This window comes from Podospora bellae-mahoneyi, chromosome 3 (assembly GCF_035222275.1).
Source record: "Podospora bellae-mahoneyi strain CBS 112042 chromosome 3, whole genome shotgun sequence".
In the NCBI taxonomy this organism is placed as follows: Eukaryota; Fungi; Ascomycota; class Sordariomycetes; order Sordariales; family Podosporaceae; genus Podospora; species Podospora bellae-mahoneyi.
This window is the reverse complement of record NC_085882.1, coordinates 764760-787858: the sequence shown is the minus strand read 5'-3', so window position 1 is coordinate 787858 and position 23099 is coordinate 764760. Positions and strand designations below refer to the sequence as shown.

General features: G+C 53.3%; 6 protein-coding genes across 6 annotated transcripts; all 6 read left to right on the top strand.

Annotated features, from left to right (window-relative positions):
- Window positions 1-395: 395 nt before the first annotated feature.
- Window positions 396-2337, top strand: QC761_302450 (uncharacterized protein; the record flags this gene model as incomplete). The annotated part of the gene is made up of 5 exons (XM_062877384.1): window positions 396-643; window positions 697-887; window positions 941-1158; window positions 1211-1617; window positions 1674-2337. The coding sequence occupies 5 exons, from the start codon at window positions 396-398 to the stop codon at window positions 2335-2337; spliced, it is 1728 nt and encodes a 575-aa protein (XP_062733132.1).
- Window positions 2338-2753: 416 nt separating this feature from the next.
- On the top strand, window positions 2754-3853 carry RKI1 (ribose-5-phosphate isomerase rki1; the record flags this gene model as incomplete). Its single annotated transcript, XM_062877385.1, is given in 2 exon segments — window positions 2754-2757; window positions 2763-3853. Coding segments are annotated over 2 exon segments (1095 nt in total).
- Window positions 3854-4427: 574 nt separating this feature from the next.
- On the top strand, window positions 4428-4917 carry QC761_0049720 (uncharacterized protein; the record flags this gene model as incomplete). Its single annotated transcript, XM_062872464.1, has 2 exons — window positions 4428-4700; window positions 4909-4917. Coding segments are annotated over 2 exons (282 nt in total), but the record flags the coding sequence as incomplete, so codon positions are not given.
- Window positions 4918-8231: 3314 nt separating this feature from the next.
- QC761_302470 (uncharacterized protein) lies at window positions 8232-11308 on the top strand (the record flags this gene model as incomplete). Its single annotated transcript, XM_062877386.1, has 4 exons — window positions 8232-8545; window positions 9027-9179; window positions 9238-10830; window positions 10893-11308. 4 exons carry the CDS (start codon window positions 8232-8234, stop codon window positions 10909-10911), a joined length of 2079 nt encoding a protein of 692 aa, XP_062733129.1. The 3' UTR covers window positions 10912-11308.
- A 456-nt stretch (window positions 11309-11764) lies between these two features.
- JEN1 (Carboxylic acid transporter) lies at window positions 11765-14821 on the top strand (the record flags this gene model as incomplete). Its single annotated transcript, XM_062877387.1, has 4 exons — window positions 11765-11895; window positions 11981-12334; window positions 12392-12604; window positions 13613-14821. Exons 2-4 carry the CDS (start codon window positions 12182-12184, stop codon window positions 14819-14821), a joined length of 1575 nt encoding a protein of 524 aa, XP_062733128.1. The 5' UTR covers window positions 11765-11895; window positions 11981-12181.
- A 1537-nt stretch (window positions 14822-16358) lies between these two features.
- QC761_302500 (uncharacterized protein) lies at window positions 16359-18137 on the top strand (the record flags this gene model as incomplete). The annotated part of the gene is made up of 1 exon (XM_062877388.1): window positions 16359-18137. The coding sequence occupies one exon, from the start codon at window positions 16359-16361 to the stop codon at window positions 18135-18137; it is 1779 nt and encodes a 592-aa protein (XP_062733127.1).
- Window positions 18138-23099: the final 4962 nt, after the last annotated feature.

Below are 23099 nucleotides of genomic sequence, written 5' to 3'. Positions count from 1 at the left end.
AGGGTGCTGTCAAGACGGGCAGACCGCTTGAACGGGACATTGTAGATGTCGCCATCAGTGTTGAGTGGGGGGCAAGACCCAGCCGGGGGGGTTCGGACGCACCGACAGTTGTAGGTAATTTGCAGACCAGTATGCATCGATCTGCTTTCTCCCCGGTACCAATGATCCAGTACCTCCAAACGTGATTCTGCAGGCTGTATTCGCCATGCCATGTACCCGTGAAAATCGTGATAATTCCCGTGGTGTAGCAATCAATATTTCCAGGCCCAGAAGATGGGTATAAAGAGGGCCGTCTCTGGTGATGATACCGAGTGGAAGAAGTGTCGATCCACAGCAGCGGCCAGTCTTGCCTCTTTTGCATCATCTTGTACGAGAGAAGCAAAAAAGACGACACCATGGCGACCGTTCTCACTCGAGGGAAGGCCCTGCCCCGAGCCACTGCACACGGAAGCGATTCTGAGAAGAAGGATTTCGATGCCTCCTCCACATCCGTCGCCTCTATTCCACCTCTAGGGGAGCCCATCGAGCGAAAGAAGCACTTCTGGGAGCGCAGCAAGCCATATGACTCGGAAGCCATCGCAACACTTCCTAGTGTCTTTGACGATCCAGAGACGGCTGAGAAATACCAACCGCCAGCAGAATGGTGAGTACGCTCTTGTTGTTTTGTACTTCTTGGAAACTGACGTTATCGTTCAGGGAAAACGCCCACCGCTTCGATCCCCTCGCAAGATGGACCTGGGGGGAAGAAAACAAACTGATCCGGAAGATCGATTGGCGCATCATGGTCTGGGCCTGTATCATGTTCATGGCTCTGGAGCTTGACCGTGCCAACATCGGTCAAGCTTTGACGGATAACTTCCTCCCCGAGCTAAAAATGAACACCAACGGTGGGCAAGACTTCGACAGAGACAGCGGGTTCTTTTGCTGACACTCACTCAAGACTACAACCTGGGCAATACTGTCTTCAAGCTTTCCTTCCTCTGCGCAGAATTGCCTTCTCAGCTGGTTTCGAAATGGGTCGGACCCGACCGATGGATTCCAACCCAGATGGTCTTGTGGTCCATCGTTGCCAGCGCCCAGTTCTGGCTTAGTGGTCGTACCTCTTTCCTTGTTTGCCGTGCACTGCTGGGCATGCTTCAGGGCGGCTTCATCCCTGATGTGAGAGACCTTGTCTGCTTCTGCCACTGAGTAACTGCTAACAATTCAACAGATCATCCTCTACCTGTCATACTTTTACAAGCATGCCGAGCTCACCATCCGTCTCGGTTACTTTTGGACCGCAATGAGCATTGCTGATATCCTCTCGGCACTCTTGGCTCAAGGTCTCCTGCGTATGCGTGGTGTCGAGGGTCATGCAGGCTGGAGGTGGCTGTTCCTGATCGAGGGCTTGCTGACTCTGATCATCGGTATCATGGCGTTCCTCTTGATGCCTGCCGGTCCTTGCCAGACTGCTTCCTGGTTCCGAGGCAAGGGTAAGGAAGGCTGGTTCAACGAGAGGGAGGAAGTGATCATGGTGAACCGGGTGCTGCGCGAGGATCCCAGCAAGTCGGATATGCACAACCGAGAGCGGATTACCGTCGGGTTGTTGTGGAAGAGCCTGAAGGATTATGACTTGTGGTATGTGCCAGCAGCTGCTGTCTGTCGTCAAGTACTTAAAGCTGACGTTGTGGTAGGCCACTTTATGCGCTGGGTCTCGTCTTCCAGATCCCCTTTGTGCCTGTTGGGCAGTATCTGACTCTTTCCCTGAGAGGTCTGGGCTTCGATACCTTCCAGGCCAACCTCTTGACGATCCCTTACACCGTGGGCCACATGATCACCATGTTGGCGGTGGCATACGCAGCTGAAAAGTTCAGCAACCTGACAGCGCTATCTGTCACCAGTCAGATCTGGGGTCTGCCGTTCTTGATCTTCTTCAACGTTGCCGACCTTGCCAACACCAACCGCTGGGTGATCTACGCCGTGACGACACTGCTGCTGTCGTTCCCGAATCCCCATCCTATCCAGGTGGCGTGGAATTCTCGAAACGCGAACTCGGTTCGGTCTCGTACCATCTCGGCTGCCGTGTACAACATGGCGGTTCAGACGTCGGGCATCATCTCCTCGAATATCTACCGAGAGGACGATCGAGCGTCGCTGTATAAGCGTGGTAACCGACAGCTACTCGCGATTCTGTGCATGAACATTGTTGTCTATGCGCTGGTGAAGGTGTACTATGTCTGGAAGAACAAGTCGAGGGATAAGAAGTGGGCTGCCATGACGGAGGAGCAGAGACTCGATTATCTGGCCACCACGAAGGATGAGGGCAACAAGAGGTTGGACTTTAGATTCGAGCACTAGATGGTCTTCATCAGCGCATGCATGAACACAGCAGAGAGGCGACGCACTCCCTCACTCACTCACTGCATGAGTTCAAGAGACCCATCTCTATCATAGTCTTGGGGATCATACACTCAAAATAATGAACATTACGACATTTTGCGATTCTGGAATGTAGTGTGAAAGTGTAATAGAACAAACTTGTGAATGCCGATCAAGCAGTCAATAAGGCAGGAAATCTCATCCCTCAACCAATACCAAGTTAATGAGATCCAGAGCTGTCGTGCAATGTGAGCACTGACCATCAGCTTCCCCAGAAAATATCTCGCTCCACGTGACGTCACAAAAGTTTGCTACCCCTGCACTTGTGCCCCGCTGGAGGGGTTGAAACAGCGCCAATTGAGACCAGCTTCAACAGCTCAACCACGTGCAAATTCATGGGTAAGTGAGCGAGTTGCAGCTATCACCCTCCTGGCTCAGCTGTACTCACATGAATAAGCACCATCACCTCCTCCTCCGAGGCGCCTCATCCTTAACCGTCTCCCTCTGCAAAAGAAGTGGACCAACTCACCCCCCACCAGCAAGACCGTTGTTCCCATCCTCCGGAGCCGGCGGGACGACAACCGCCGCCGCCATAGTATCCAATTTTTTCTCCCGGCATCATCACTCAACCTTGACCTCACCTCACCACCACCTCCCCAAAACCGCCAGAATGTCCACCACCACCCCCTCCCCGGTCGACCTAATCGAACAATCCAAACGCCTCGCCGCCTTCCAATCCGTCACCGCCCACCTCGTCCCCTTCCCATCCCGCACCCGCATCGGCATCGGCTCCGGTTCAACAGTAATCTACGTAGTAGAAGCAATCACCGCCCTCGTCCCCCCCACCACCCTCTCTACAATGACCTTCTACCCAACCGGCGCTCAATCCGAACAGCTCATCGAGTCCGCTGGTCTCAACCTCCAGTACATCAACAAGCTGCCCCCCGGCACCCTCCTAGACGTCTGCTTCGACGGCGCAGACGAAGTAGACCCCAACCTCAACCTCATCAAAGGAGGCGGCGCCTGCCTCTGGCAGGAAAAAATCGTCGCCACCAGCAGCAAGAAGTTTGTTTGCGTGGCGGACTTCAGGAAGATGAGCCCTGCGTTGGGGACGATGTGGAAAAAGGGAATTCCGATCGAGGTGCTGCCTTTGGCGGCGAACAGGGTTTTGGGAGAGCTGGAGAGGATGGGGAGTTTGGGGCCGAAGGTTAGGCCGGGTTTGCCGGGGAAGGCGGGGGCGGTGGTGACGGATAATGGGATGTGGATTGTTGATGCGCCGTTTAGGCCGCTCAGGGTGGAGGGGACGAGTGACAAGGAGAAGGGGGAGTGGCAGGTTGATGAGCTGGCTGATGCGTTGATCAAGATTCCGGGGGTGGCGGAGATTGGGTTGTTTTATGGGAAGAATGGGAATCAGGCGGGGGAGGGGGGTGCTCAGAAGCCGGTGGAGGCGTATTTTGGGATGGAGGATGGAAGTGTGAAGGTGTTGAGCGCTTGAGGCGATTGGAAAAGGAGGGGGCGGGGGGGTACACAAAAGAGGCGTTGGGATGGGTAGGGACAGAGCTAGAGTATAGATTTGGAATGATATTGACTCCAGAGACAGGTTAAGAATCTTTGACAGCACGCATCCTGTTGCATGTATAAACAAACAAAGCGAAACTATTAGTCAACATCGTGAGGGAAATCCTCTGCATCGAGGATGTGAGAGTGTGCGGGCAGGCAAATGATGCCCATACATCTCTCTGTGTTGAGTGCCGACATGGCATCTGCCGGCAGTCTTCAAGTCATAGTCTTACCGTTCACCTGCAATGTTCTTCGTAGGAAGCCGTGGCTCTTTCTCAACAGCAAAACCAGCGCGCAAAAGTTGGCCTTGATCCAGTTGAAGGGTAAAGACACAGTTTACCAGTCTCGGCCACGAAAAGAATTCCCTGCGGAAGGGGGGTGACATCATCTCAGTCTTACTCAGGCGTCACAACATGATATTGGATAACGAGGACATGTTACCCAAGCCGGGATGACATCCCCCCAACCAGCCAGCATTCTTGACCGGCCCGAGATCTTAGCTTTACCAGTGTGCTGGTTCAAGAGGCAAATTTAAGATCCAGATCGCTATCAACGGAGTGGCCCACAGAAGGAGCGCCATTGATCAATCCACCGGTACGAAGCTGAAGAAGAACACGAAAGAAATCAGCGGGATGGGAACCGTTCAACAGGCAATCGGGTTCACGGACGCCACAACATCGGATTGCTCGGGAGGGAGGATGAAAGAAAGTTATCTAGCGCAGGCGGCCAGCAAAGTGGCTTGCGCAACACCAAATTATGGGAAGATTGATGCATCTACCGACGTGAAGCCACCACCGATCGGGAATCCGAAATTTGTGTTTGGCTGGGGGCGTTAACGCCGATAACAGGCAGCCGCGATACACTTTCTCGGGTCGGTACGGTGTGGCAAGCAAGCGGCGAAAGCTTCCGAGTCTACCTCATCCCGGTGATACCTACCCAACAGAAGATAGATAGGCAGCTGATTTTGCAATTATCATCAGCTTGTGATAGACTTCGTGACGAAAGAGCCACGGCGCTGTATCCGACCAACAAATTCCTCCATGAGCCAAGCCGCACACAAAACTCTCGGGGGCGGAAGCAGCAAGCGCCGAGTCCGTCTCGGGCGGGAGTGATGGAACCTCGGGCTGCAACTCGGCGTCTCACCACACACTATTTGTCCCCTCCCCCCCTACCCTCCACCACCACCAAGCGAAACAATGAGTTTTGTCGATCCGAGGTCTTTCCCGGAAGGGTCATTATTGGGCAAAGAGAGACTGTCCATCATCATCATCGGCCCAGGAGCCAGTTACCAGTTCTGCTACCGCCTTGAACATTAATAAGCTTGTCCTCTTTCGGGCTTTCACAGACAACAACAAGATAAACTGTGCCACCTCCTTCCCTCCGTCTCCGCCTCCGCGTTTCGTCAGACGTGAGAGCGTCGTGCAGCGAGGCTTCTTAGCTGAGAGTGCGTGCCCCGGATTGGCGCTGCAGAACATGGAAAACTTGAGTTATTTCTGGATTACATACTGAAGAGTGAGCGTCACCGGTTGATCGGCCTTGGTTCGGGGACCATGCCAATCCGGGCGGGAGAGGAAACACAGCAACACGGCTCGGTGTCAAGGATCTACATGCGTGATCATGTCCCAATTCCGCCCAAGCGGAGAGGTGAGACTTGGTCACCGTGATTTAATGTAAAAATGCAAATGACCCAGCGCCGGGTGAGGAGCGCGTCGCGTCGATTTTTGTGTGTGCTTGTGTAATGCATCGGCACCTACCCATAGGCCCGATGGCCAGCCAAGACCTCGGGCGATTGGGTGGTCGGTGGTGATGAGGACGGGATTCGAGAGGGCCGCCGGGGAAGCCGGATGGGACGGGAATGATGGTGAGTCAAAGGGACAAGCCGCACCACCTCCGTCTGAGAAGCACAAAGAACTGGTCTGGTTGCTGCTGCTGATCCCGGCATTTCAGAATTGTCCCTGGAGATACGGAGTTGTATGGGTTAAATGGAGGTTAGATACAACTTGTAGCTATAAATGGACAACGACATTTTAGCCTGTGATTGCTCTGCTGCTGGCTGCTGGTTGCTGGCTGCGGACGGGCGGAGGAGGGCGGAGGAGGGCGGAGGACCTAGGGCGGAGAAGACGCTGAGGTTTGAAGTTGAGAGGGAGACAGACACAGGAGAGGAGAGAAGAAGCGGCCAGTGAAGGAGGGGTTGCTTTGGGAATCGTGAAGGGGCCATCAGCTCCACCGCCACGGAAGTGACTTCCATGTCACTGGGTGCGCGGCGGATCCACTTTGCTTCCGATTGCGTCGTGTATCCTCCCGTCGGTCTGCCTGTTCCCCGGGGAGCTCTTCGTTTTCTCCCGTCGTTTGTTGTTTGGCTGTCATTGCTGCGTTTGCATCCGGGATTTGGAGTGTTGATTTTGGCCAAGTCTGGCTGGGTAGGTTCGATAAGCGTTATCTGGCGCAAAAAAAAAAAAAAAAAAAAAAAAAAGAAGGAGGCAGGAAAATGCCCAAAGTGTCCTCTGACACCAAACACACGGTGGTGCCGGAGTCGGATTGACTGGCGGCCGAAGCGCCCGAGCAAAATTGGGAAATGGCTTGGCTCGGAAATCCGGGATATGTGGAACTGCACTCCGGCGAACGCGACACCGATTGTCAATTTTGCCTTAGCTGCCTCCAAGCCCTGATCCCGTCTCATAAATCGCTCGTTCAACTAATCAGAAATCCACTGCAGTGTAAAACCTGCATGTTCTGTTTTCTCACCGATGGATAAGCAGCATTGTCGCCGAGTGCTGTGAAGCAAAAGAAGAAGCAGAAAAAGAAGAAGAGGTGATGAGACCGGGCGGCGCAGCAGCCTCGAGCCACCTCAAACACGGGTGACGGGTCATTGCCCGATCATGCTTCGGGACACGTTAGGACAGAAAAGAGGGCCACCGTCTTCTTCTCGTCGCGCAGCTGAATGCCAATAACCTACCTGGAAGCTGAAGAGTATGGAAGAGGGCCCGCCGCGTGGGGGAAGTGACTCGTTGGACAAGGCAAAAACAAAAAACGCCCGCTCATCAAAAGGTACGGCCGGAGGTGCGAGTGACTCCTCCCCTGCTCCACCGCGGGGGCCTGGAACTGAAAAGCAACCGTCCCGCATGTAAGCCGGGAGCCAAATGACGGGAAATCGCCGTGGCACCTGGGAGGTGAGGTGGGCGATGGAGGAGGTGGAGGGGAGGGGGAAGAGGTACGAAGGTTAAGGTATGACTGGGGGAGTTGGGCTCCGGCACACAGCCCAGAGTCGGAGCACAGCACCCAGCCGACCGTCGCAACCTCCATCGTAGGCATCGCTGGTGTCGCAAGCTGGCAGACGCCTCTACCCCTGCGCACGGCGCGTGCATTGGCAGCCTTTTTTTGTTCTTGATGGAACTTCACACACCAGTCTCTGGGAAGATAGATAAGATGGTGTGGGCAAGGTAGAAGAGTACCTGCCAGGTAGGTAGTAGCATCATGGGCGGCGGGTGGTCTACCGATCAGCGGCTGGTTTGAGCCGGATTTGCTTTGGCTGAGGCACCTCGGTGTCTCGGTGGGAGAGCCTGGGCAATCCGGGGGCTGTTTAACTCATGTTCTGTTCTATCTTCAGCAGTGCCATCAAAGATTGTATGGTTTTGGATAGAGCTATATCAGGATGGCGTGGCTAGGTATGATAAAGTCGAGCCATCAAATGGAGATTTAGCGGAGATGACGAGTGCGAGACAAGATCGGGATCGTTTTCCTCACTGCCGGGGCCGGCTTGCTTTGTGTCGCGGCGCTGACAGTGGCGGCGGGCGCTGTTTGTCGCTGGACTGAGGGGCTGCTGGTAGCGACTGCGTCTCTGGCAGGCCCCACAGACCCCCGGCACCATCAGCCGATCCGCCCGCTCGATTGTGACCCACTTACCAGAGCGCTGCCGCCGCCTCCCTTCCCTCGCTTCCTGAGCTTCCAAAGTCCGTCCGAGCCTTTTTACCCCATCGCCCCCCGTCATTCCGTCCTTCCTGGCCTCGCCCTCTCTCCTCTTCCTTTTCCCACTCGAACCTGACCACAGCTCACCTCATTGCCGTCGACGACGACGACATCACAGGCCGGTCCACTGTTCTGATTCTGTCTCCTGTGGCTCCCGGCGCACCTCCGGACTCTTGTTTTTTCCTGCTCCGGCTTTCTCGGACTTGGATCGGACCACAGACCACACAACAGAAAAGTAAGGTTTTGCTTCATCATCGCCATCATCGCCAACATCAACTTCTTCACCATCTTCGCCATCCCCCACCCCACACACCACACACAGCAGCCTCTCTCAGCAACTCTCAGCAATGGCGTCGGTCGTGCGATCGACAGCCCTCCGGGCCGGTGGTGCCTGTGTGCGCTGCCGGAAGGGCAAGACCAAGTGTGTCTACGAAAACGGCAGAGCACCATGCAAAAACTGCGCCAAGGGAATGCACGAATGCTATCTCCCCTCTGAGTCCATGGCCCATGGTGGTCATGGAGTATCGCCAGCCCGGATGCAGCACCGCATCCGGGAGTCTTTGCCCAGCGAACGGGTGGTTTCAAGCAGCGCTGTTGATCGCCAGGTACCGGCCGGTCCCAGTTCCAGCGTGTCGCGTCACGCCTCGGCGGCGCATGAAAAGTACGTTTTGCTATCTTATCTCTCTCACACAATTTCCTTTCTTCTGCCTGGCCAGACAGAAAGACAGACAGACAGACATCATCTTTGTTGCGTGTGTGCCTTTTCTTTTCTTTTCTTTTCTTCTTTTTTTTTGGGCTGGGGTCCGGACGCATCCGTTTCGAGCGCGTTCTTTTTTGGGCGGCTCCGGATGTCTCAACCCGCCCCGGTTTGCTGTTTTCTAGCGTTGCCTTCTCGGAGTGGGATGGGCTTCGCCCCATTTTTTCCGCCCGGCCCTCATTTCCCAAATCAAATCTTTTCGCCTGTCCCGTCCCACCCACCCTCGGGCGCATGGGCCCTCTTCCTGCCCCTCAGGCAAACGGAGCCCTCCCAGTGGATGGGCTCCCCGGCTTCACAGAGACCGGATCACCATACCGACCGAGTTCCCATACGGGATCAATTGTGTCATCGGCCCGGAGACTGACATAATGTCGTTAAACAACAGACTTACACCCGAGCTCATGACGGAATGCGAGCGAGTCATCAGCAAGACCCTACCGGCCTGTGTTGCCTTCCACAAGCCGACCTTTTTGGTGGCGCTCAAGAATGCCTCGATGGAGCCGACCATGGTCAACGCGCTATTGACCACAGCTGCGCGGTAAGCAGACGCATCCACTGTTCTGATTGGTCCGTTTCCCTCTAACACGTCTTGCCAGGCACTCCCCCGCCATGATTCGCCGGTATGGCGGACATGGTAGCAGCAGCACTGCGGCCGAGCATTTTGCCAGCAAGACCATCAACCTGGTGATGCAGAATCTGGACACGCCTAGCCTTGCTGATATCCAGTCCGTCTGCCTCCTGATTCTGCACGAATGGGGTTGCCGCAATGCTGTTCGCGCCTACACTTATCTTGGCCTTGCAGCTCGCATGGCGCAGATGTACAGGCTTGTCCACCACCACAACTCTACCAATGAGCCGGATCAGTTTCAGATGGAGGAGTCTTTCCGTCGCACACTTTGGCTCATCTACATCCTGGATTGCTTCTTGACCAGCAGCCCAGGACGCCATCCAGCACTGACCCACCTTGATGTCCAAGATGTTTCACTGCCCTGTCTCGACATGAATTACAACTTTACGAGTCCTGTACATGTTCGCACCCTCAGCGGCGCCCCCCCAGCAGGCTTGAAGGATCCCTCTGCCCAACTCAGCGAGGTGGGCGAGTTTGGTCATATTGTCTTGGCAACCAAAGCCTGGCGCCAAGTCGTCGAGATGATGACCACCACGACGTTGGCCACCTTTTCCGATGAGAGGTGTGTGCAGCTTGAGCAAGACATTGAGGTCCTCAGACAGTCCCTTCCCATGCACTTTGCCGACAAGCCCAACAACATCAACCTCCACATCACCATGGGCAGCGGCTACACGTATGCCTTTATCCACTGCCTCTTGAACTGCGGCACCATCTTTGTCAACCGCAGACGCATGCTCCAGGTGGTCACGGACGAGAACTTTAGCATCGACTTGTGGCGTGGATCTTCCCACACTCACGTCCAGACTGTTGACAAGATCTTTGCGGCTTCTCACAGCATCATCCACTCGCTGTTGGCCCTGGAAACCGGAGCTGACAAGGACAGCATCCTGTGCTTCCCTCTGTTTATGCTCTTTGCCGCCTTCACCGCCGGCTCAACCGTCGCATACCTTACACTGAAGGGACTGGCCCCCGCCAACTCGAGCGAGTCCGCATTCAACATAGTGAGGGACAGTGTTCGCATGTGCCAGGACGGAGCCGAATCCTGGCCCCTGGTCATCCCCTGGCAACGCCACCTCTCGGTCATGTCTAAGGTCCTTCGCGACGTGAAGAGCGCGCCACGCGACAAGGCCCGCGAAGACAGCAAGAAGCGGGCCCTCTCGCCATCTGTCAAGGACGACAATGTCAGCCAAACCGACACGAATCCGGACGCGATGGACTATGAACAACCCGATGTGTCCGCTGCTGGCCCTCAAGCTGTCCCTACCACCGAGGGTCGGGCAAGCGAGCCCCCGGTACCCCGCAAGACCGGCATCACCACTATCAATGGTGGGCCTGTTGCCGTTCCCACACCCGCCGACAGCCCGCCACCACCAGTACCAGTCGTCGCCAAGGTTGACTCCCCTTCCCCAGCCTCACCAGGCTCAGCTCTCGGCGGTGTCCAGTCGTCTAGTACCGGTCCCGATGTTCCCGACGTGGACATGACGGCGCTGGAGTTGTGCGCAGCGTTTGAGAGGCAGCTGCTCGAGCTGGATGACTTGGCCGCTTTCATGGGGGGCGGAGTGTGAGTGTTGATTCCACTTTCTCCCTTCTTGGGAGTTGATCCCAAGCTAATCAAGGCAACAGTGGGAGTGCGCCGAGCTAGATGTTCTTGAAGGAAGCGCATACAGTGAGGAAGAGAAGAAGGGTCCGACCTTTCCCTTACTAGCACGGTTTTCTGTAAACTATTTCTTTGTTGCGTCGTTCTGTACAATACTTGGCTTTTTATTCTTTGGCTCTTGTTGTCACGGACACCTCGTCCTTCTAGGGAGGGTTTCTGTTCTTGCGTGGCTGAGATATTTGATGACGGGAGGGGTTGGTGTTGGGGGAAATGGATGGGATGGGCTGTTTTTGCAAGGAGTTCGTGCGATGGAGGGATACCACCCAAGCGGTTAATGTTATGGTTCACGGCCGGTTTTACAAGCCATGGGGGAAGGCAAAAGTGTCTGCATGGGGATACTATTTTTTTGGTCAAATTTTATAGGAGGCAGCGTGTGCTCTACCTAATCTACCTATCTTGCCTGTATGGCTTGTGTCAACTTATCTTCCAAGGTGCCTGGTTTTTCTGCGTGATTTCTCTGCATGGTTTCTCTGTGTGGTTTCTCTGCGTGGTTTCTCTGCGTGGTTGCGATGAATCTCGGTGTCTTGATAGGATCCATGGTCCCGGAAAAGAGCACCGGTTGCGCATGACTCGGGACCAAGTTCGGACGACGATTCTAGGTGACGTTTACGGAAGGCTTTGATTCATGTGATTCCAATGCCGTTGATCGGCTGCCCTTTTTTGTTTGGTTCCAACGGTGTGGTGGGTGGTGTGTTGATGCTGTGCAGCATCAGAATTCGCTCAGGTGCTTGCGTTGGATTGGTGAGCGGAGGGTAATACTGCGTTAGTGTATGCAGTTTCAGGATCGGGGATTATGTGAGGGGAATACTGGGGGAGCGATGTCGGTTTTTTTTCCTTTGGGGGTTGTATGTCTTGATGAGGTCGTCTGCTCTTTTTTCTTGGAGGGGAGAGGTGATGGCTTGTTTACTTTGGTAGATATCACGGTTGAGGTTGGGGTTGTTGAGGGAGTCAACCACGGTTGAACGTCTGGTGAGTGTGCTTGACGACTGACTGCATTTTCAGTTCGGATCTACAATAAAGGCTGGAGGTGATTTGAGCACTTACGGTTTGTCAGCTTTGCGCCTTCCTGCATCATCACCAACGTTACCGCCACCACGCCTTCCCAACCAACGACATCATCACCCCTTCGCTCGGCACCGAGCCCTCATTGAATTTCACGGCCAACACTTAACCTTGCTTGACACCCACCTAGGTGTCAACCCTCCACGCCAATATCCCTAACTACCCAACATCAATTTCCCTAACCATCCTCAACATGACCACCCCCACCCTCAACTACCTCACCACCCGCCTCCCAAGCCTCCTCCCAAAATCAACCCACCTCTCCGACATCCCCAACCCATTCCGTCTATTAGCCTCCCTCGACAGACAGAACTGGGCTTTTTTCTCGGTGGCGTTCTTTGCTTGGGTGAGTTAACAGCATCACCGCAAAATAAGATCTTACTAATAGTGAACCACCAATAAGACATGGGACGCCTTCGACTTTTTTACTGTTTCTCTCACCCTTCCCGACCTTGCCAAGTCTTTTGGTCGGTCACGAACGGAGATAACGTGGGGGATTACACTGGTACTGATGTTCAGGACGGTGGGGGCGGTGGCGTTTGGGGTTGTGGGAGATCGGTATGGGAGGAGGTGGGGGTTTGTGGTTAATAATGGGTTGTTTGTTGTTTTGGAGTTGGTGAGTTATTTCTTTTTTCGACCGAGGGGCGTGGTTTTGGGATGGGAGGCAGCGGTGAGGGATCAAACGGGATGGTATAGAAGGGGGGTGGTTGTTGTTTGGTTTGGGGGTGGCAGGGGTGGGGGAAGGGGATTGGAGTGTCTGGACGGGGTGTGGGCCAGGATGTTGAAGTACGCCCAGCGCGATTTCTCGGGCACCAAAGGCATCATCATGTTCCGCAACATGTATAGCCTTATTCGATCATGGCTGGTGGATTTTGGGAATGAGCATTTCATGTTTTGACCCAAGAGTTCACACACCTGGATGGACTTTGGAGGTGGGCTGGGGTTGCCATTCCTAAGCAGAAGAAGATTGCAACTCGCCGCTAGATTTACAGCCGCGTCGACCGAGAGCTCTTCTCATCCGTCATCTCATCGTGGGCCAACGTTGTCAAACTGGGATCAGACATTCGCCAACCGCAACAGTTTACCCTTCTACTACCTCAAGCAGATATTACCATAATGGCAAAGGCAGGGGGGGTTGTTCCTACGCGTGCGAACGGGAACTCAACTGCTCCCCTTGGCCCAAGAGGTATATCTCGAAATGACCCGGGGAGAAGCCGGAAAGGCTCGAGGCCAGGAGTCGGATGCAGCGGGGGCAGGGCCGGAGCCCTGGTTCTTGAGCAAACACTGCGTGACGGGACGGGCCTTGGTGTCTCTATATGTCACGTTGCATAGCCGGGGATTGAGGTTCTGGATCCCACGCCGAAGATAGTCGCGCAACCAGCGCTTCGAAACGGGCGGTGTTCGCAAAGTTGAGATGATGTCATATTCAAGGGTCTAAGTGGATAGGTCAGATTCAGGGATCAGGAACAAGCTCTTCCTTCCCGCGCGGATCTTATCTCTTGGCGATTTGACCCCTGGATCCCTGTTTTGGACTTTTTATCTTGGCTCTCTTCCTTCAACGACGGTTCCACTGAGTCTTTATTCAACTTGTTCTTTTCACCGGCTAACATGTACTACCTTCTAGGCAACCGGCTTTTGCCAAACCTACTCCCAATTCCTCGCCTGCCGCGCCCTTTTTGGGATAGCAATGGGCGGCCTATATGGCAATGCAGCTGCCACCGCCCTTGAAGATCTCCCACCGATCGCCCGCGGGTTGATGTCTGGTCTTCTCCAGCAAGGCTACGCTTTTGGCTATCTCCTCTCCACCGCCTTCTCCCGCGCCTTGGTTGACTCCACTCCCTATGGTTGGCGCCCATTATTCTGGTTTGGAGCTTGTCCTCCTGTTCTCATTATTGGTTTGAGGTTGTTGCTGCCAGAGACGAGAACATACCAAAAGTTAAAGATGGAGCGAGAGCTCAAACACCAGCAGCAGCAAGATGAGGAGGAGGGTTCCGGCCAGGAGGGGGGAACTGGAATGCGCAAAAAGGGGGTGACGCATGTGTTTTGGGAGCAGGGGAAGCAAGTCATGAGAAAGGAATGGTTGTTGCTCACGTACATGGTGTTGCTGATGGCAGGGTTCAACTTTATGAGTCATGGCTCGCAGGACTTGTATCCTGTGCTGCTTGACACGCAGTTTTTGTTTTCGAGGGATCAGGGGACGATTATTCAGGTTATTGCCAATGTCGGGGCTATGTTTGGGGGTACGACGGTTGGGTTTATGAGTCAGTTTGCGGGCAGGAGACTGAGTATCTTGGTGATGTGTGTTTTGGGAGGCGCGATGTTGTATCCGTATACTGCGACTGATGTCGCCAATCAGGGATGGGGGAGGATTGCTGCGGCGGCGTTTTGGGAGCAGTTTGCTGTTCAGGGGGCTTGGGGGGTCATACCCGCTCATTTGATGGAGTTGTCTCCTGCGAAATTCCGGACTTTTGTTGTTGGCACGTCGTATCAGCTGGGTAATCTGGTTAGCTCGGCGTCGAGCACGATTGAGAGCACGATTGGGGAGAGGTTTCCACTGCCTCCGGAGACGACACCCGACGGGACAGTGGTTGGACAGAGATGCGAGTATGGGAAGGTCATCTGCATCTTCATGGGTTGCGTCTATGCGTATGTGGTGGTGCTGACGCTGCTGGGGCCGGAATGTCTTGGCAGGAGGTTTGACCGGCGTGATAGTGAGGCTTTGGAGGACACTGGGGTAGTATTTGAGGAGGATCACGAACAAGGTTTTGAGATCTTTCAAGGTGCACAGGGAGAAAGGGAGAAACGTGATCGGAAGGGTGAAGAGGCGGTATGACGAAGAAGATTGTGACGAAGGGACACGCGCGATGAGTACCTACATCCTAATGACAAACTTTCAGTTCAGTTCCAGGTTACTTAGGCGTGGAGGCGTTGACACGTCTAACGGCTTCAACGGCGGCAAACTTGAGAACGCCACACACCTGTCACTGACATCGTGACTGTTTGTGGTCATATGGACCCCGCGCCACACGTCTAACCTTTTCTTCCACTCTTCCCGGCATGTAAACTTTATCTCTTTGCACTCAAATCTGTCCCGCTGCCACTAAACCGAAACCTCACCCTGCACCCTTCCGAGAATCAGCCACAAGATGACCACAATGGGCACGATGTTGCGGTTGCGCAAACCCTTATCGTCTTTCTTTCTGATACTACTCATATCGACTCTCGCACTTGCCTTACCCGCAGAAGCATCACCGCCGGTCCACGACACAAAATCTGCAAGCACATCTGCCCGGCGTCGGACGATTGGCTGTCCGGGATTCCGCCCTGATTTTGCGTGGTTGGTTCTCCCTCCCCGTAACCAGTGGGAGGCAGACTGGCTCAAGGCTCAGATCCGCCAAGAGCAGCTACCTGCCGGGGAGAGGGCGATTCTCCTTGACCCTACTCCCCATCGGCTCTGTGTGAGGCAGTGCGTCATGGACAACTGTAAGGGTGTTTGTGGAAGGGAGTGGCAGGTGTACCCCGTTCATGGAGTGGATGAGGCACAAGACTGACGGTAACGTGGGATGATAGGGGTTGTTATCGGTACCAGTGCATTCCGGCTTGCGATTACGATTGCTGTGAGAGGGGTCTTTGATGGAGACTGGCAGGATGACGAGTGGGATGAATGAGATCTTCATATCTTTTTTCAATTGCTTTCTGCTGTTGCTTCATCGCTTCTACTCATGGACCTTGCTCTTCTTAGTGGTTTCAAGTGAGCAGTTCCCATCATGCTGGTTTATGCTCTCTGAGCTTGTTCAGGAAGTGATAGGAAACACGAAGGTGAATGCTCCGGTTCAATACAAATATGGCTTCCTTCTATTCACGGTACGTGTTAAATCTCGAGCTGTTTGGCCCTGGGGAGATCACCTGACTTGAGCAAAGTCGACCTCTCCAGGCCTTGCGGGTATCTCCCGGTTCCTCCCAAGTGAATATTGCTCGACAATACCGAGTTGATACCCCATCACCGTCTAGGTGGGGCTGTTCACTCCTACTGTTTGCTTTTCACTCCCACTGTTTGTTTTTCACTCCCACCACTGCTACAAATCTGGCCTGTCCTCCTTCAATTTACACCCCGCAAGCGATTCCCTACTGCTTTTTTGCTTCATCACCCAAGCCTCATTATTTGCGGTCTTTACGAGCGTTCATTTGCTCTTCCTTGCGATCATTTCCTTTTCCTTGCAATTAATTATTGCTTCTTGTAAGTCGCTTCATAATTTGTATAAATCTGCTCCCCCGACTAACCCTCAGCCAGTGCCTCTTATCTACTCCCTTGTCCTCTCTATACATTCGCATTTCGCTAGCTCCCCTCAAGAATCGGATAAAAGGACACCATGGCAGCCGCTGCGGGAGCACCCATGCCTCCCCCACCGCCTGGGCCGTTCAACTGGGGCAAACCAGACCTAGTCGCGTACTATTCGGATGAGGGGGATGATAACAATGATCAGGAGGTTTACGGGTCGGACTGGATTGGCGAAGACGGTGACGGAGAGGATAACGACGGACAGGGCGACAGCGGGGAGGGAGGCAACAACGACGGTGGGAACGAAGATGCTGCTGGTGATCAGGGCAATAACACCGCCCAGAATGACGGCACAACCGACGATGAATTCCAGCGTCCAGTCCCATTTGACTGGAATACCTACGACTCAGAGGACGACGAATGGGCGCAGCAGTTCAAGTGCATAATTTGTCCCAGGGACAAGCTGCCTTTTGCAAGAAGCAATAATTTGCGTAAGCACCAGCAGGATATTCACCTGAGACCCAAGCAACGAACGAGCCAGTTTTGGGCTCAGCGCAAAGCCAAGCTGGTGGCACTCGAGCAGTCAAGTCCCGCCCTTGCGGCACACTTGAAAGAGCAACGCACCAGGCGTAGACGGCAGAAACTCGCTCAGCGAGAACAGAAACACCAGAACTCTGTCGCTCCAGCTCCGAACCAAGCCAGGTTTGCCCCTGTGAAACGCTCTTCTCGACTTGCCAACCCGAAGCTGAGCCAGCACCAGGGAAATGCCGGTCAACGACCAATCATACCAGCCAACATTAACCAACGGGTGCAAACCCATGCTAGACCTGGGCCAATGACCCTTTTGATGCGACAGCACGTTGGCATGGAACAGACTGCGCAGTTGGAGAATATCCCACAGGCCAATGCTGTTCAACCTGGCAATCTTGGGACAGGAAGCATTACCCAGGGTCACCCGACCCCGTCAGTCCCCATCTCTCGTTACCCTGCCGTTCCACTTGATCATAATCAGGTCCAGGCCGGTGCTGGGATTATTGCGCCCAACTATCTAGCGTCTGGAAACGCTGGAATCTCATCTCAGCCTCCCATTCTTCGTTCTCACGGGCAAACTGGCAACCGCCACCACACGCCTCACCGCTCCGGACTATCCCAAGGTATTCAGCGCACTGAGGATGTTCTGCTTAGTGAACAGAACCTGGCTGCTGTGAGAAACGGGCATCTGCAGCAACGCCAGTATGGCCGGCGCAGTGTGGACGACCAGTACAGGTCTGCCAATTCTGGCCTGTATGACATTCACACCCCAACCCATCTTATGTATGGCCTTGGAACTACAAACAACGTTCAGCCTCGGCTCGGGAATCCATATCAGCATGGCCAGGCTGGTGGATATGGCAGCGGCTACAGCCAGGGCAATGTTTCGGGGCAGAACACTGGTTACCTACATGGCCCCAACACTGGCTATGTCCACAACACCGGCTATTTTCACGACAATGCCTATGTCCATAACACCGGTTACGTACCCAATTCCGGTTATGTCACCAGCAACAGGTATGGCCGGAGGGCCAGCTACGACCCAGACAATATCTACGACCTGAACTATGCTCACGGTCAAGGCACCGGCTACGCCCGAAACATAGGTTACAATCAGGGCAATGGGTACAGCCTGGGCAATAGTTACATCCTGGACAATAGTTACGGCCTGAGCAACAGTCGAAGAACGGGCAATGGTTACGGTCAGCGCGGCGCATATGGCCTTGGTCAAGATCAAGGCCAATCCGCCAGACACGCTCAGGTCCCTCAACCTGGTCAACGCCAAACCCTTGGCTACGAACAAACCATCGACCCTCGTCTACTGAAAGAGTCTAGTTAAGCCACTCAGCATGGTTCGAGTAACCAGAATGGCGGTGACACGGCTAGTGACTAGAATTGTCGCGCGTGCTATCAACGGCGGAGCCAATCATGGGCTCTGGGGCTTTTGAGAATGAGTAGTGGAGGAATTTTCAGGAAAGGGCGGAGAAATTGGTAGAGGGATGTTTGGGGTATCTGTATTTTCTGTTTGGTTTTGTTTGGTTTTGTTTGGTTTTTGTTTGGTTTTGTTTGGTTTTGTTTGGTTTTGTTTGGTTTTGTTTGGTTTTGTTTGGTTTTGTTTGGTTTTGTTTGGTTTTGTTTGGTTTTGTTTGGTTTTGTTTGGTTTTGTTTGGTTTTGTTTGGTTTTGTTTTCTTTTTTCTTCGTCGGAATGGAGGAATTCTGGGGAAGGGCGGAGAAATTGGTGAAGGGATATTTGAGATAACTATTTTTTTCTGCTCGGTTTTTATTTTCTTATGTTTTTCTTTTCCACATATTCGTGTTTTCATGGGTGTTATTTTGCGGTTGTGTTTGTTCCCGATTTCACGCTGAACCAGACAGCGGTCCCCTTTTTAGTTGGATGCTGACAACACACCTTCCAGGTCAATATCATGAGGTGAACGATGGATCAAGAAACTAGGAGATCAACAGAAGCGCCAACGCTCGATAGACTAGCCTCTCATGGTTGCTGGATGAGGGAAAAAATAGAAGGGACAGAGGTGCTAAAATTCAGACTGACATGCTGTATCCAGGAAACTCGCCCTTGGACCTTTTCCGCCAACATGACGCCCTTTCGCAAAAATTATTTCCTCAAGTAATCACCAAAGACAAGTCCACTCAGCCGCTACACAACTCTGACCAGAACCCCGGCCATCATCACCGCAATGGCAGACAAGGGAAATTACCCTCGACCGCCTCACTCATAAGGTGATGCTGCTACGAGAGTCTGTCCTCGGCATGTCGAAGACCATTCTATAGTCTTCTGACATGCAGTGGTAAGTAGTATGTGTAGCAGCTTTCGTAATTCTGACAGCATCGAAGGAAACCGACTTTCAAAGACACGAGGCCTACAGCAGATGGATTTTGTGTTACTTCACACCTGTTACTCTTCACTGGCAAGCTGATTTCGACGACGACTTGAACATCAAAGACCAGGATTAGGTAACTTCAAATCTGTCTGTAGACATATATATACTTTTTTTCCCCAGCCGTTTTGCTAGTTGGCCGTCATCGAGACGTGAGGCACCGATGATGTAAACTGACGGACTGATGTGCGTTTCACATCGCTGTTAACCCACGTTCACCCTTACCGGCTCAACGTCAACAGTATGATGATTGATAGCGCTTGAGTTTGCACCTCTCTCTACTGATGCTCGTTAACCGCCAACGTCGGGAGTGGGTCTGGTCGGCTCATGGTATTCACTCCCTTCACTCAATCACAACATGTGGGCCATGCTGCTCTCTGTTTTGCTTTTTCTCCTCTGCTTCATGATTCGGCTACCCTTTCCCCCAAAACCATCAGAGAAAAGCCCACACCTCTCTGAGAAGCAAGCAAGGTGGTAAGCAGTGCTCAACACCACACCTGCTCATCCTACCGTTCGCTCTAACCAGTGTCTAAGCCAGTCGATACCTAGGTTGTTATTTTCCCACTTGCGATTTACTGCACTTTGCTTACTGAAGAGTCGCTTTTTCCAACATTGCCTCCAATAGCCCCTGACTTTTTTTCGACCACCCTGATCGTTTCATTTAGTAGCCCTCAGTAGGAAGCAAGGTAAGAACAGTTCATTATTCCCCCCTATCCGTTTCGTTCATATTAACAAATGTTAAGACCAGGTAGTCCCAGCACTATGGCTTTAGTGATTGACCCATCGGCCCAAGGCGGCATTGGTAGTGCTGGAGGCGGCGCGCCGCCGCCGCCGCCGGTATCTATCCTGGACGGTCTACCGGACACTTCCGAATCTGACATCGAAAAGCCGAGAAAAGACCGCCGATACCGTTGCAAGCTGTGTCCAATCGACACGGATTCCATCGTGGGAGCCGCCCGATATCAACCCCTTGCCAATAAACGCAATATGGGGCGCCACCTGATCGACATTCACAAGGCAAGGCCCGGGTCACCCGCCAAAGAAACTTGGCGGAGAGTTTCCCAGCGCCATGCACAAAGAAGACCCGGAAAAGCGCGTGTCTCTGCTCGGACTGGCCATGCTCGAGGGCGTTGTCAAGGTCCAATCCATCCTGGCCATGGTCATGCTACGAATGGGTTGTCCAATGGCCAGCAGCAGACTCCTCAGAGCGGGCAATTTCTTGCCAGCGATCATCACCGCGCGGAGTCGAGTTACCCAACCTCTCAGCAGCCTGTTCTAAGCAGCACTCCCTCTCAATTAACATACCAGCCACATCCTACCCCTTAGCACAGCACACCCAGCAGAAGTCTCAACGATCAGGGGAGCTGTTCTTCAGTATGCCCAACAGTACACCACTTCTGGACAACAACCAAGCAGCTATAACTCCATACCGCAAAATAATCCATTCCGAAATCCTCTTGGTACTAGCGCCAAACAGGACAATGCCTCTGGCATGCAGAGAACGACGTATGGTCGCATGGACGATGCCTCCTACAACCATCCCCATCAGACGTATGGCTTTGATCCGTCGCTTTCAATGCCTCCCCCCCTCCCCCGCGGGGCCGGATCTGACTCAGATGACCTGAGATACATCGACCCACGACCATTAAGGATACCCCGACCGCACTTCCCGTCTCAAATCCGCCCCCAGGGCACACACCAAGCCCTTCGGGGAAAGCAGACAGTGGTCCTGGTACCTCTGCTAGATGGGTTAAACCCAGAGGGTGCAACTGATCCCAGATATCTACCTGGAACCTCGTCGAACCGGCGCAAACACGGCGACGATTCCGGTGCCTACATAAGCTATATGCGAAGTGGGAGTTGGCTATGGTTTGTTTCTTGTATAACTAAATGAAAGCGGAATAGGGGTCCTTGCGGAGCTACCTAGTTACATGAGGGGTAGAACTGAGCGCGGAAGATATCTTCTGTTGGATTGTTTTATCACTGTAATCTTCCTTGTATTATAAACACTTCTTTTCTATTCACTTTACTTTTGACCTAAACACTGGTTATGCCCACAACACTGGTTATATCCCCAACATCGGTTACACGGGGGGGGACACTAGTCAGGTACGGCGAGAGTGTTAGCTACAGCCCCAGCAATATTTACCGGTCAGAACCATGGTTGCGGTCAAGGTACCGGTTACGGCCAGAAGATTGGTGCAGGAGAGATCACAACCTCTTAGGTGTAAACCCCGCCCTGGTGATTGATCCTCAATATTTCCCTTCGCCTCCGCCTGGCCAGCAGAGATTTCGGTACGAGAGTTCAGGTGGACAAATGTTTCGAGGTGAAAATCCGACGGGTGTTATCGGCCCAAGGTACCTTCCAGGGCATAGGGTTAGCTAGCAGCAACTTCGCCACGGGCATTCGGGCGGTGAGGTGCCTCAAGATGTAAACCCGACGGGTGTCCTCAATCCTCGATATCTTTCGGCGCTCGCGCCTCGTCAAGACGGGGTGGCGCATGATGACTAGGTATAATGAAGATGACATTTTGGAGGGCGACTTAGAATGGAATCAACCACAACCAAGCTGTGTTATCTTATAGTGATAGGGAGGGGTTCTTTGAGAGTTCGCTGGTGTACGACTTCGAGTTCAGGAAGGTTGAGCAAAGTTGCAAGGACGGGAAGCTGTGAAAACGCAGCACGGTGTTGAGTTCAGAAACCCAGACAGTTGAGTTGAAGAAGAATGTAATTGAACGTTGTTTCATATAGCTGGTGGAAGCAAGTCAAGGTAGGTATCTCACAGGACAGTGTACTAGGGCCATCTCTATAGGGGAAGACCTCGTATTTCATCTGGCAAGCTCACCAAAGCCCTGCCTGCCCCCCTTGACTGATTCCTGCTCGGCCAAGCCTTACATATAAGACCTACATCACGTCCATTTCCCGTTCCACACCAGCACTTTTGCAACGGAGGAATCGCTCTGTGTTGTGGGGCAGCCCGCAGTTCACTCCATCCTGTGGTTTGGGCCAACCTGGCCTGTGCAGTTCATCTTTTCTCACAACTTTGCTCCGTGGTTGAGTTTGGCGTCTTCCTTCTATGCCCTGCATTGCGGTACCACCGACTATACTAACACCACGACATCGATCAGTCGGAGGTTTGGTACGCATTTCCCATCCAACCTGTAAGTGTTCAATTTTGCGCCACAGGTGCTCCGGGCGCGTTTTCCATCATCCCTAGACAGGGCCTAACAGTTTCGTAGATCAGATCGATAGATTGCCGCCGTGGCTTTTCGCACAAAGCAAGGTAAGAAGTGGCCAATACCTTGCTTGCCATCCCACTACATTTTACTCTAACAAATGATGAGGTAATATGGCCAAACCTAAACAATAATCGGTCTTACTTACAGGCCACGAGGATGGCGATGGTCCTGGGACCAGGGGTTGCGCAAGGTGGACTTGGTGGGTTTGGTAGGCCACCACCACCTCGGCCTCCTCCACCGCCACCCCCGCCGACGAGTACATGTGTCAGCAAGGAAGCCACGCGTATCATATGCCATTCGAGCTGGACGAAGAGCTCAAGCGAAAATGCAGGCTGAACGTCGGCAACTCGAGCGTGCTCAGCAACAACAGCCCGCCATGCCTCACCAAAACATTGTGGCTGGTCCGCTTCATCATCGAGCTTTTCCTGGGCCTCCTAGTCGGCAACGTGCCTATGCTAACATGCAGCAAACTGTTCCTAGCATGGAGAGGTCTTCATATGATGGCATGGGGAATCCTTCGCATCCTAGTTTGGAAAGTACTTCCCGCCAGCATCCACCCAGGAATGCTTCCTATGGTCGCATGGAGAATGCTATGTCTCGTCAATCTCTTCAGAATTGACACTTTTGATGCCCAGCATCAGTCCAGCAGCACTGTTTCGGCC